This window comes from Colobus angolensis, unplaced genomic scaffold (assembly GCF_000951035.1).
Source record: "Colobus angolensis palliatus isolate OR3802 unplaced genomic scaffold, Cang.pa_1.0 Scaffold133, whole genome shotgun sequence".
NCBI classification, from domain to species: Eukaryota; Metazoa; Chordata; class Mammalia; order Primates; family Cercopithecidae; genus Colobus; species Colobus angolensis.
This window is the reverse complement of record NW_012114411.1, coordinates 4540012-4553479: the sequence shown is the minus strand read 5'-3', so window position 1 is coordinate 4553479 and position 13468 is coordinate 4540012. Positions and strand designations below refer to the sequence as shown.

At 36.1% G+C, this 13468-nt stretch overlaps 1 protein-coding gene across 1 annotated transcript in view; it reads left to right on the top strand.

Annotated features, from left to right (window-relative positions):
- FAM188A (family with sequence similarity 188, member A) overlaps positions 1 to 13468 on the top strand; it is an 81484-nt gene that overhangs the window by 29040 nt on the left and 38976 nt on the right. The window contains exon 9 of the mRNA XM_011934277.1: positions 9179 to 9249. Within this exon, the coding sequence (XP_011789667.1) occupies positions 9179 to 9249 (71 nt within the window). The remainder of the gene's footprint in view (positions 1 to 9178; positions 9250 to 13468) is intronic.

The following is a 13468-nucleotide window of genomic DNA, read 5'->3' as shown; positions in this document are numbered from 1 at the left end:
TGGTCTACACAAAATTTAGGTGGCTTCTGCTCCTTAAAACAAAAACCGTGATGTGTAACGACCAGACAACAAAGCCTCTTTCTCTCCATCCTTTTACCAGCAGAATTTCCTTGCCTGCATTACTAAAATATTTACTCTTTATGATCTAAAATCTGTGTCATTTGCTCTTCTAAAGCAAAGACCTCACTACCTGCTAAAATCATAGTGTTTTCTTACCCCTCATTCTCCTTGAAGGTGGCACACTGCATGACTCATTTACTAACTCTGTACCACGGACAAGAATCTTTGGATTAAAATCTCAGTCTCAGCTTCTTCTCTATAAATGGGGCAGATGTCTACCTCTCAGGTATACTGTGGAATTTAAATAAGATAAACTCCCATGCCATCTCACGTATGTATTATAGCACTCAAGACTAACATGTAGTGTAAGAGGCAGTATATCATAATGATTAAGTATGTTAGCTGTGCGGAATTAGACTACTGTGGTTCAAATCTCAGTTGTGCCATTTATTAAACTGTGGAATTAAATAAGATACTTCACTCAGTGCCTCTTTCTCATCCTCTAATGGGAATGATTATCACAGGATAGTTAGAATGAGGTGAGAAAATGGCAAAAAAGATATTCATCAAGTCCTTAAACACTGTTCAATACATGTTTGCCACTGCTGCATAATGAGCACTCTTAACAACTGGTTCTCAAACTTGTCTGCACATCACAATTACCTAGGAGAAATTTAAAATCATCGATAGTTGTAACTGCCCTTTGTAGAAAATTGAAACAGTTGAGGGCAAAGATTGTTATGCAGCTTGCCATAATGTTTCTGATGTTAATTTATTCAACAGGCTTTATTTGAAAACCTGCTAGTTATTTGTACCTTACTGTCAGGTATCTAATGACTTGCTGAGTCCTCGAGATTCTCCATTCTTGAACTTTCTCTCACAGAGGCCAAGTGGTACTGCAGGACACTGCGCCATGGTGGAACAAGTAGAGACCTTGGGAGTGGTGATGGCGCCACTTAGTTTATGCCTCTGCTGTTTGACTGTGGGCAAACTACTAGTTATCTGAGCCTCGGTTTTCTTACCTGTGCATTGAGGTTAAAAATAGACATATTCACATACGCTGCCTAGCACAAGCACAGAAATGCTAGCTGCTCTCTTTTTTTCTTCCTTTGCCAAGTCTGTTGTGGTCTCATTACTCTCACCTGTCTAGACTATCATGCTATAGCTTTCTATCAGTCATTCCACTCCAGTATATTCTACAAACTGACAGGTTAATGATTTTGTTTTACATGTCCTGTTAGGTTATTTCTCTGCTCAGTGCCTTCGGTGACTCTCTTGCTAATGCTTACCGACTAAAGTTTCAGCTTCTTAGCGTTCAAGAGCCTCTGTGTTCCTACTCAACCCTATGTTTATAATCTTTTACTAGTCTCCTTCACAAATCCAGTGCCTTAATCCACTGGTTCTCAAACTTGGCTGCACATCACAATTAACTAGGAGAAATTTAAAATCATATGCTAGGCCCTACCACCTAGAGATTGTAATGGAATTGTTCTCAGCTGGAATCTGGGCATTTATATATTTTTAAGCAAGGGATACTGTGTAGTCAGGATTAAGAACCACTGCTCTTTTCAGACGGCTAATTGTACTTTCCCCCAAATGTCCTCCTGCTCATTCCATCTGGCTCCATTAAAATGTTAACTCCTACTTAATGTCTCTCCACCTACCCCTACAGCAGGAAAAGTTTTCTCCTCCATGGTGCTTTACCTCAGTCTGCTTCGTTCTATTATACTTCGCATCATAGTTATTTGTGTACATGTTCTTACTTCTATAAACGAGGTGCATAGGCTTTTGAGGGAAACTAAGTTTTTTCTATGGACCAGTGTAGGCATTTTAGAAATAGGATCTTAATCTTTACAACAACCCTTCAAGGAAAGTATTACTCTGTATGTTATAAAGAAGGAAACTGAAGCCTACAGAGGTAAAGCAACTTGCCTAAGAATTTTCAACTAGTAACAATTTAATTATAATTTTTCTTTCTATATTACCTCCTACTATGTTGTCAGAGCAGGAAATAAGTCCAGTAAATGCTGAATGAATGTATGTCTGATGTCAGTACATGTATTTTTTTCCTAGTCTGTCTTTTTGCCTTGAGTTTCCTTATGGTAAACATTTAGATTGTTTCCATTTTTGGCTCTAAGAAACTGCCGTAGTAAACATATTTTGTATATAAGTATTTCCGTATATATTTAAGTATACCTACAAGTTAGATTTCTGAAAATAGAAAGTATATTGAAATTTTAGGCATCTGTTAATTTTGTTTTTTTTTTTTACTTACAGCTTTGTTGAGATATTCACATATGCTTGTCACCCATTTAAAATGTACAATTCAGTGTTTTAAATATTTTCTCAGAGTTGTGTAGCCATCACCACAATCAATTTCAAAACATTTCTATCATCCCAAAAAGAAACCCTGTTCCCATTAGCAGTAACTCCTTATACTTCCTTCCACGCCAGCCGTGGCAACCGCTCATCTACTTTCTGCTCTATAGATTTGCCTGTTCGGGCTGTTTCATAGAAATGGAATCATACACTATCTGGTCTTTGGTGACTGATTGATTTCACTTAGTATAATATTTTCACGTTGACCATGGTTTAGCATGTACCAGTACTTCACTCCTCTTTATTGATGAATAACATACCATTGCACAAATGTACCACATTTATTCATTCACCAACTAATGGACATGTGGAGTGTTTCCACTCGGCCATTATGAGTAATGCTGTGAGGAACATTCATATACAGGTTTTATTTTAGTGTTTCTTTGCCATAGACCAAGGAGTTGCAATCCTGGGTCATACAGTAACTCATACGATTTAACTTCTTGAGGAATGGCTGTTAAATTTTGATAGATAATGCCAGATGTCCTTCTAAAATTTGCTTTATCAACTGATAAAAGTATAAACTTACTCTTTCAAGTGTGTAGGATAGTTCGTATTTTTCTGCATCCTGCCTGACACTTAGAATTGTCCATCTTTAACATTTTGTCAGTTTGTTGACAAATGATAGACTGTTTTAATTCACATTTCTCTGGTGCTCATTGAGCCTGAGCTTGATCATCTCTTCATGTGTTTGTCAGTTTTTAGTCATCGTCTTCTGTGAATTTCCTCTTCCCATCTTTTTGGCATTTGGGGAGAAGGAGCTATTTTCTTTTGTTCGGTTTCTAGGAGGTGTTTATAAATTCTCTTAGTTCTTTCTCTATTTGACCTTTGCTGCAAGTATTGTCACCCAGCCTTCTCTCTCGTTAATTTTGTTAATGATATATTTTCTTATACCCAAGGCTTTTATTTGTTTATTTATTTATTGAGACAGAATCTCACTCTGTCACCCAGGCTGGAGTGCAGTGGTGCCATCCCAGCTCGCTGCAACCTCTGCCTCCCGGGTTCAAGCACTTCTTCTGCCTCAGCCCCCCAAGTAGCTGGGATTATAGGTATACGCCAACACGCCCAGCTAATTTGGTATTTTAGTAGAGATGGGATTTGACCATGTTAGCCAGGCTGGTCTCGAACTCCCGACCTCAGGTGATCCGCCCGCCTCGACCTTCCCAAGTGCTGAGATTACAGACATGAGCTACTGTGTCTGACTGGCTTTCATATTTATGAGGTTAAATCATTTGGTCTTTTTTTTTATATGGCTTCTATTTGAGCTTTTTTTTTTTTTTCCTCCCGTTATATCAGTTTGATGTGTCTCCCACCCCCAGATTTTTTATTTTCATTTTTTAGAGACGGGGTCTCACTCTGTCACCCAGGCCGTAGTGCAGTGGTGCAGTCATAGCTCACTGCAGCCTTGAACTGGGCTCCAGTGATCCTCTTGCCTCAGTCTCCCAAGTAGCTCAGACTATAGACGTGCACCATCATGCCTGGCTCCACCCCAAGATTAAACTAATATTCTCTAGTATTTTCCAAGAATACTTCTGTTGGCCTTTTGTTTTTTAATGTTTGGCTCTTTAGTCTATCTGGATTATGTTTTTATGAATAGTATGAGTTGGGGATCTGCCTTTTGACTTTTTCTCAAAGAATTATCTAATGTCCTAATTCTAGTCAGTTCTCCACAGATAGGAAATACATTTTTTGTTAGACACATTTTTCCATATTTACGTGTTTTTATTTCTTCTATTCCACTGATCTATTTACTTGTGACTTCCTATGCAAAACTTCACAATTACATAGTTTTATAATATACTTTGATATTCATTAGCGTGTTTCCTGACATTATACTTTTACAAAATTGTCATAGTCATTTCTACATTATCTATTCCAGTTGAACTTTTCTCTCAGCTTTTCAAGTTCCAGTTTCAAGACATCTTTGAAGATTTGGATTGATTATATTGTATTTATAGGTTATTTTGAGGAAATGATACAATATTATCTTCCCAACTATATTGTTTTGTACATTCTTTAGTAAAAATTACTTAGTGTTTTATATAGATTATATGGTCCTGAATCCATTTACTTCATTCTGCCCCAGCTTTTGAAACCATCTTTTGTTTCTCCAATAGAGCAGAAATAAGGTACAATTGAAGTAATCAAACTAAATGCATTCTTGCCCATTCTTTCACAGTGGCTAGTGTGATATTTTTCAAACTCAGTGAGATCATGTTTCTCTCTCCCTTAAAACCATTCAATGGCTGCCTTCCCTATGCACTTAAAATAAAATCCAAACTCCTTCTAAGGCTCTCAAATCCTTTTGTGGTCTATTTCCTCTCTACCTGCCATGCATCTTCATTTTGTACCGTTACATGTATGTTGAGCTAAAGTTTTCTTTGATTTTGATCTTCTGGAGATTAATTTTTTCATGGTCTCTTTTTTATCTTAAAGGAATTATTCAGTATTTGTATATTATTTTTGTCCATAATATTTTTGTATGCTTATTTGATGGTTATTTTTATTTATAATTTTCTTTATGGGATAGGGAAAGAGTCAACTCTTATAATTCAGAAACCCAGAAGTTTCATAGTTTTTTGTGGGGTTTTTTGTTTTGTTTTGTTTTTATAAAAAGAAATCAGTATTAACAGCCAGTCCAGTGCATAGCTAATTGAAAGATGATGGACTCATACATAGAATAATGCATATGTTAATTAGCTCAGTTTAGCCATTCTACAATGTATACATATTTCAGAACATGTACACCGTAGATATATACAACTTTAATTTGTCAATTAAAAAATAAACAGAAATGGATATTATAGTTAGGCCAAAAAATACCATGTTTCTTTGGTGCTTCTCTGGTTATATTCCACTTAATATGTGGAACTCCTAAAAATGCAGTCAGGAACTGAATGAGTCTTCATGGTTTGTTTCATTCTCTTTTATAAGATAATCAGGCTGGACATATTGGCTTGTGCCTTTAATTTCAGCAGTTTGGGAGGCCAAAGCAGGAGGATCACTTGAGGCCAGGAGTTTGAAACCAACCTGGGCAAGATGGCAAGACCCTGTCTCTGATAATAAAAGATAGTAAATTAATTCTGGCAAAGAAAACAAGAATATTAATCACAAAGTAATTAGAATTTTTTGCAGATGTGGAGTACATGCTTGGGACCAGAAGCATTTCAGATTTCTGATTTTTTTTTTCAGATTTGGAAATATTTGCTTTTTTCCTTACTAGTTTAGCATCCCTAATCTGAAAATCTGAAATCCAAAATGCTGTAATGAGCATTTCCTTCAAGAGTCATGTTGGCTCTCAGAATGCTTCAGATCTTGGAGCATTTTGGATTTCAGATTTTCAGATTAGGGATACTTGAAAATAGACACTTTCAAGGCTTATTGAGAAAGTCTCATACAAATAAATTCTGTAAATTGTAACATGAGAATATTATATCCTCACCGTATTACAACTTGGCATAAAAGTAAATTTTCCTTGTGTGATGATGCTCTTGCAACTAACATAAGAAGGTAAAAATGTTAAGTATATATTCTGTTTAAGAAAATAGGCATAATACATTTTTAAAATATTACCATCCAGACTAGGTGTCTAAGCATGTGTTTACTGATCAAATCTGAATAGTTCATTACCCAAGAATTATGAACAACTAGTTTGCAGTGTTTAGTAACATGATAATATTATTAGACATTTGTTTAAAAACCCAGGGAAACAGATGATGTAGTATCTAATTGTAACACTAGGTGGTGGCAACTGATTTTAGAAATTAAACTGTGAAACTGTTTCCCAATGTGTGTATTCTTTTTACATGAAAACATTTAAAGTTGCTTACATTTCAGAAGGAAAGGGAGAGAAAAGTTTGCAAAGATATGAAGTATCCATTTATACCTATTTGGGCTGTTCTCTCCCTTGTTTTGCTTTAACCTGAAGATTCTAAGACCTTTTAATCTCATGCCCTTCATGTTCTTATGGAGGATCCCAAAGCAAATAATCAATGTTTTTCATGTTAGACATTGAGAAATTTTTAAATATGTATTAATTCACTTTAAGTATATGAAAAAATGTTCAACATCACTAATCATGAGAGAACTACAAATCAAAACCACAATGAGATGTCATCTTACCCCAGTCAGAATGGCTATTAAAAAAACAGCAAAAGAAGTGTGGCGAAGATAGAGAAAAGAGAACTCCTATATGCTGTTGGTAGGAATGTAAACTTGTACAGCCACTATAGAAAACAGTATGGAGATTTCTCAAAAAAACTAGGATTACTATTTGATCCAGCAATCCCACTACTCAGTGTCTACCCGAAGACAAAGAAATCAGTATATCAAAGGAATGCCTGCACTTGCATGCTAATTGCAGCACCATTCGCAATAGCAAAGATAGGGAATCAACCTAAGTGTCCATCAACATGTCAGTGGATAAACTGGAATTCTATAAACAATGGAACTGTATTTGGCCATAACAAAGAATGAAATCCTATTATTTGCAGTATACATGGATGGAACTGGAGGTCATAATCTTAAGTGAAATAAGCCGGGAACAACAAGACAAAATCACATGCTCTTACTTATATGTGGGATCTAAAAAAATTTGATCACATGGTAGTAGAGAGTGGAATGGTAGATAACAGAGACTGGGAAGGGTAAGTGGCGGGCGGTGGGGGAAGCATGAGGGGAGTGGGTTAGAGTACAAGCATACATACAGTAAGATGGAATAAATTCAGTATTTGATAGCAGAGTAGGGTCACTATGCTTAACAAAACCATTGTACTTGAGTGATAGAAGTTCTTCATACCCTGGCTTGATCATTATGTAGTATATGTGTTTAAAAAAATTTCACATTTACCTGCTAAATTTGTAGAAATAAAACATAATTTAAAAAAACAAAATATACCCGTTATTAACATAAATAACATTTTAATAAACCATTAACAAAAATTAAGGAGAGTGACATTGTTTTAAATTTTTGCAAATCCCTTTAATGCTTGGCTTATTAGTAGACAGCCGGATCTTCATATATGCTTATAAATGTAGTCTGATACAACATAACAGATCATTCAACCTCTGTAAAACTCTGTAAAAAGGTAATTAACATCATACTATGAAAATCATGTTGATCTCACATAGTCTCTAAAAGGGTCCTGTGGTCCCTAAGGAATCCTAAACCACAATTAAAGAAGCATTGCTCTCCCCGATCTGTGCCTGTAAGAAGCTAGTGACAAAGTACAAACTGTATGTATATGCACCTTCTATTAATTTTGGATTTACCAATCCAGAAAGTTAAACTGTCAGCTCTTGCCTCACACCATCTAGATGTTGTAGTTAAGGCTACATAGTAAATGTTGGCCACAGAAATGACAGAGTTAATATTCTTAATACATTAATTGATAAGAAAATATATCCTAATGGAAAAATGGACAAAACATGACCAGATGGTAAAAAGGATGCAAAATTACATATATATTATGTTCACAGTGAATATAATTTTTAACCAGAAAGAAGTGCTTTTTAGATACATTATGGACCCGAATATATTATTATATTAATGTATGTTAGCTGAAGGGTATCGTTTATGAAAAGACTTCATTATCATCACATTTTTGTTCTCTGTGGTGTGTCTATTCTGACTTACCCACATCCATAACTTTAACTCTCATCTCTATACTGACGATTCCCAAATCTTTATATCCAACCCTGACCTTTCTCCCCTGTATTTCTGAGCCTTACTTCCAGCTGTTTATCCCTCTCTAGCTAGAGCACGTAAAGGTACCTCAGTCCCAGCTTGTCTAAAACCAAACTCATGTTACCTCTTGACATGAGTCCAGAACCTACTTCTTAATTCTCTGTTAATCACTATTTATCATGTTCCCCAGGCCAGAAACATTTAAGGAAACCTTGCCAAATTCTTCATTCCTTAAATGCATTGATTTTTCATATCTGTTGTTTCTTCTGCTTTGAATTTTCTTCTCATCTTCTTTTTGGCCTGGAAAACTATAATATGCTTCAAGATTCAACTCCCTGTTAGCACTTTTATAAGCCTTCCCTAACACTGTAAGCAGATACTAGCATACCACTCCATGTGTGTGTACAGAGAGACCACATGTTTTTTTCATCTGTCGTCTCTGGTAAAGTCGGAGCCTTTCTATGGTGGAGATCATTTTCTATTCATCTTTATTTCTCCAGTCTTAAGCACGCGGCCTGTGTTTATTTACAGGAAAGAGGGATGGCATTAAATGCCCATGTTTTAAGTATCAGGCAAGTACAGTCACTGCTACCCAATGATAAATTTTACCAGTGATTAGCATATCCATTTTTGTTTTTCAAAATGAGAGTCAATTCAAGTTAGCCCTTTTACATGGGTATTAAGTCTCTTTTTCTTCTTGTATTTTTGTCAACAATTGCATGGATTTCAGGGAGTAAATTCTTTCATTTAAAAAGTTAACACTGAATATAAAGTTTTATAAATACATTTAATATACATCTGAAGTATCACATTTACCCACCACAAACCTTATCTAATGGTATTTTATAATGAGCAATACTGTAATGATTAGTTGACATTACCTTCTAATAAATACATGCTAAGTTTTAAAGTATAGTTTTGGGTAAAAGTTAAAAGTTTTGGTGTAGTATAAATATATATATATATATAAAAGTACGTTTCAAATTTATACACACTACTACAATGCTAAGTTTTCGTTTTTTTTGTTTTTTTTTGTTTTTTTTGTTTTTGCAGAACTTCTTGGTATACATGAACAAGCAGCTGTAGGATTTTTAACACTAATGGAAGCTTTAAGATACTGTAAGGTAAACTGATTTTTAAGGTACTTTAAATGTTTTTTTGTTCAGATGTCCACTATTGTGGATACTGTTTTGTTCCTCTGACAGCACATTTGAGCACAGCAATATTGTTCAGTACCACTCTCTTCTTCCTTCCTATCCCCTACCCTAAACCAGCAGGGTTATTAAGTGTGGTTAAGCTGGCTGATTATGCTGAGTTTCCCATGCCAGGTCTATTGTTATTTTTTGTGGGAGGAGGGGCAGAACCCAGTACAAAATAATTCAAAAAAACTACAGACGTCTATTATTGAATATGAATTTATTTTTGGCAAAATGAGGATGAAGAAAGCACTGTTTCTTTATTACCTAATGAAGAATATGCTTCACCAAAACAACTGGTAATACTTTATTAGGCAAAGAGAAAGAATTGCCAGATGCCTGAAATTCTGACTTTTATCTATTCCATCTGAAAAATGATTTCACACTAAAAAAAAATGCAAGCATTTTACAGCGTTAAACTCTTTGACACATGTACTAGGGTTAGGAACTGCCATGGAACTCTCATTTATTGCTGTTTATTTCGTTCTCTTCCTACACAATCTGAAATCACCTGAAATGGGTATTGTAAATAATTTTAAATGGGATGTAAATCATTACTGACTTGAACTTCATAAGATGTCATGATTTGGGAGAAAGAAGTAGGTCTAGTTTTCTTTTTCATTAAAAAAATTTTTTTAAGTAGAGACAGGGTCTTGCTATGTTGCCCAGGCTGGTCTCAAACTCTTGACCTCAAGTTATCCTCCTATCTTGGCCTCCCTCCCTAAGTGCTGGGATTACAGGCATGAGCCTAAGGCAGCTGGCCTTCCTTTTCTATTTTAGAACAGGGTTCCATAGCAGTGGTTCGGATGGTGATGATTATATGTAATAACAATAACTATGGTTTATTCTCTTTCTTTTTTTGTCAGACAGCTTTCCTTTTTCATGGTAACACTTGAACACTGGGTGATATGCATATGATAATCAAATCGGATTTGTCCTGCCCTTACTCTTTTAGTAGTGATCATGTTGTTAAACAGTATTTTCAGTGACTTTTATTTTTGGTGACTTTAACTGTATAAGCTAAAGCTATTCTGAAACAGCCTGGCAACTAGAAAATCAAAGTGCGTCCCCTTCCCCCTAACGCATATACACATACATTCATAGATCCTAAAGAAAGTTAAGCATGGAGGCAGGGGTTGGGGCAGGTGAGATGTGCTTGCATGCCTGCGTCTTGTATGATGCTAGGGGGTGGAGATTTTATATTTGGAAATATTTCCTGTGTATCCCTTAAGACCCTGATGGTCTTTGCAGTTGCATTGCTTTCTCTCTACTGCTGTGCTCCAACCACACTGGTGTCCTCTCACTTTCCCAGACATGCCCAGCCCGCTCCGGTGCTTGCTGTCCTTTCTGCCTGGAGTCATCCAGCTCTTGAGATGGATGGCTCATTGTCCCCTTCAGGCTGGACTTCAGATCGTACCTCAGAGACTTTTTTCTTGACCACTCCCTCAGTTACTCCTTTCCACAATATTTAATAGGAATGATTAATGACCCTTTTTGTTTACGTAACTTTTTAAATCTTGAGTTTGCTCTTCTATTGTCTTCCCTAATGGAATATAGACTCTTTGGAAACAGGGACACTGCTAGGTACATATTAGGTGCTAGGTGCTCAGAAATATTTGTTGAATGAATAAATGGACATATTCAGCAGAATTGTAAGGTTTTCTAAATGTGAGCTTTACTTCGCTTTAATTTTTAGGTAGAACAGAAGAACATTTTTCTCCTCAAGATCTTAGTGGGAAGTCAATCGCTGCTGTATATTCTTCTGTTTATATATTGCTGTAGTGTTTTAGCCGTTAACTATGGTTTTTGAATAAGATTTAAGGACTCTGTTAATGGAGCAGCAAAACACACTAACACTTGCATAGGTGAAAGGCAAAACTCTGTTCCAACTGCAAATGAGAGAGGGAAGCCAGGCAGGGCCACATGCAGGATTGCATCTGGAGACTGGGGTACAGCAAGCTGGAGCCATAGGAACAGCTTATGTACCTCAAGTAGGATGGGGTCAGCTAGATTGCCTGGACTCCCCTGTGGATTGGCTAATTTGAATAATTCTGGGGGGCTCTTGGGTTATCCCTAATAGTCTGGTACTTGACTCCAGGATGATGAGGGTGATCCCTGGAGTGTGGGAGACCTATAATGGCAGTGGCTGGAGTAAGAACTTAATTAGCTGTCTTTTTCAAGAAATGACTGGCTTCTAGTCAGGGCCTCAAAAGTGAGTCAAGACAGCATTTTTTGAAAATCTGTATTACACTACAGTGTTCATCTCTTAACTTCTCAAATTCTATCTATATTTTACATTTACTTTTTATCAGATGCTTGGAGGAATGGCATTAAGGAAGTCATTGTGCTTTTGTTAATTTTGTAAGTCTGAACATTTCCCTATGCTTTGATAAGTGTAGCAGATTTCCCTTTACAGATAAAATTAACATTTTGCAATACCATTTTGACCATACAAGCATTAATACAATTAAGGTGATGAAATGATCTCTTTCTCCCTCCTGCATGCACTCTTTCTCCTTCTCAACACACACATACAAACCCAGCAAAGAATAAAGTGGCTATGGCTACTTTTGACTCTACTTAAAAAAAAAAAAAAAAATAGATTTATAACTCACATACCAGAAAATTCACCATTTTAAAGCATATAATTCAGGACTTTTTAATAGATTCATGATGCTGTGCAACCATTACCCCAATCTGATCCCAAAATGGTTTCCTTACCCACAAAAAGAACCCTGAACCCATTAGCGGTCACATGCTCCTCCCACTCAGCCCCTGGAAGCCACTACTCTGCTTTCTGCCTCTGTGGATTTACCTCTTTTGTACATTTCGTACCAGTGGAATCATATAGTATGTAGCCTTTAGTTTCTGGCTCCTTTCACTTAGCTTAGTGTTTTCATTGTTCATCTATGTTTTTACATGTGTTAGTATTTAATTCCTTTTTATGACCAAATAATATTCTTTTGTATGTTAAACCAGTTTTATCTGTTCATCAGTTGGGTTGTTTCTACTTTAGCTATTATGACTAGGGCTGCTGTAAACATTGATGTACGAATTTTTTGTGAACATGTTTTTATTTTTCTTTGGCATATACCCAGGACTAAAATTACTGGTCAAACAGTAATTCTATTTTTAACTTTCTGAGGAAGTGTCAAGCTGTTGTTCAAAGCGATTACACTTATTTATGCATTCAATATATTTTTACTATTATAAAACATTCCATGAGTTTAGCATTCATTTATTCTTTGATCTTTTTTTACTTCTACCTTAATTCAAATACACACTTTTTCTAAAAGAAAGGTTAATATCTAATCTGTTCACCACACGAGGCACCATGTGATGTGATGGAAATCTATCAGAGTAGAAGTCAGAAAACCTAAGTTCTAATTCTAGCTCTGTACTATTTAGTTGCTTGAGATGAGACCAGGCACAGATCCTGTGTATTTCTCTGGTTCCGTATATATAAATTCAAGGACTTGCACAGCTCACCTCTAAAATCCTTGTCCACTCTGGAACTGTGATCATATCTTTCCCTCTTTCTTTGTTCCTTTTCTTTTATTCTTCTCTGCTGTTCCCAAACCATCCTTCCTGCTTTACTGACTCAACATTGCCACGTTAGCACATCTAACTCATCCCTCCCATCATAGGACAAAGGTACTAGTTTCTCTGTCCATGGATACAAAAGAATACCTATTTTCCACTGTCCTCCTAGTGATAAGAATAAATTCCACAGGGCCAGGGTGGTGGTTGAAGCAGGGGCTGCTGGCTGATTAGGAAAGAATTTTTGGCCTGACTGCCGCAAACAGCCACTTGGAATTCCCCAATTATAGGCAGTCTGTAAGAAAAAGGAAAATGCAGCAAATTGTATTGGTAAGATTCATCATTTTTAAGTTAAAGTTTCTGTCTTCATATGAGAGTGGGATTGAATGACATGAGCATGTTGGTTTTCGTAAGTCTATTCTATTTGTTCAGTATTAAGCTTTTTTTTCCTCAATCACACACACACAATTGTGTTCTCAAGTTTTTGGTATAGTAATGTTCACAGATTATATAACCTTGAGAGCAGGGTACAAATAGGGCTTTTTATACATTTTAAAGAGACTGTTCATATTGTGAAACTTTGAACTTACCTTCTATTATGAAGAGT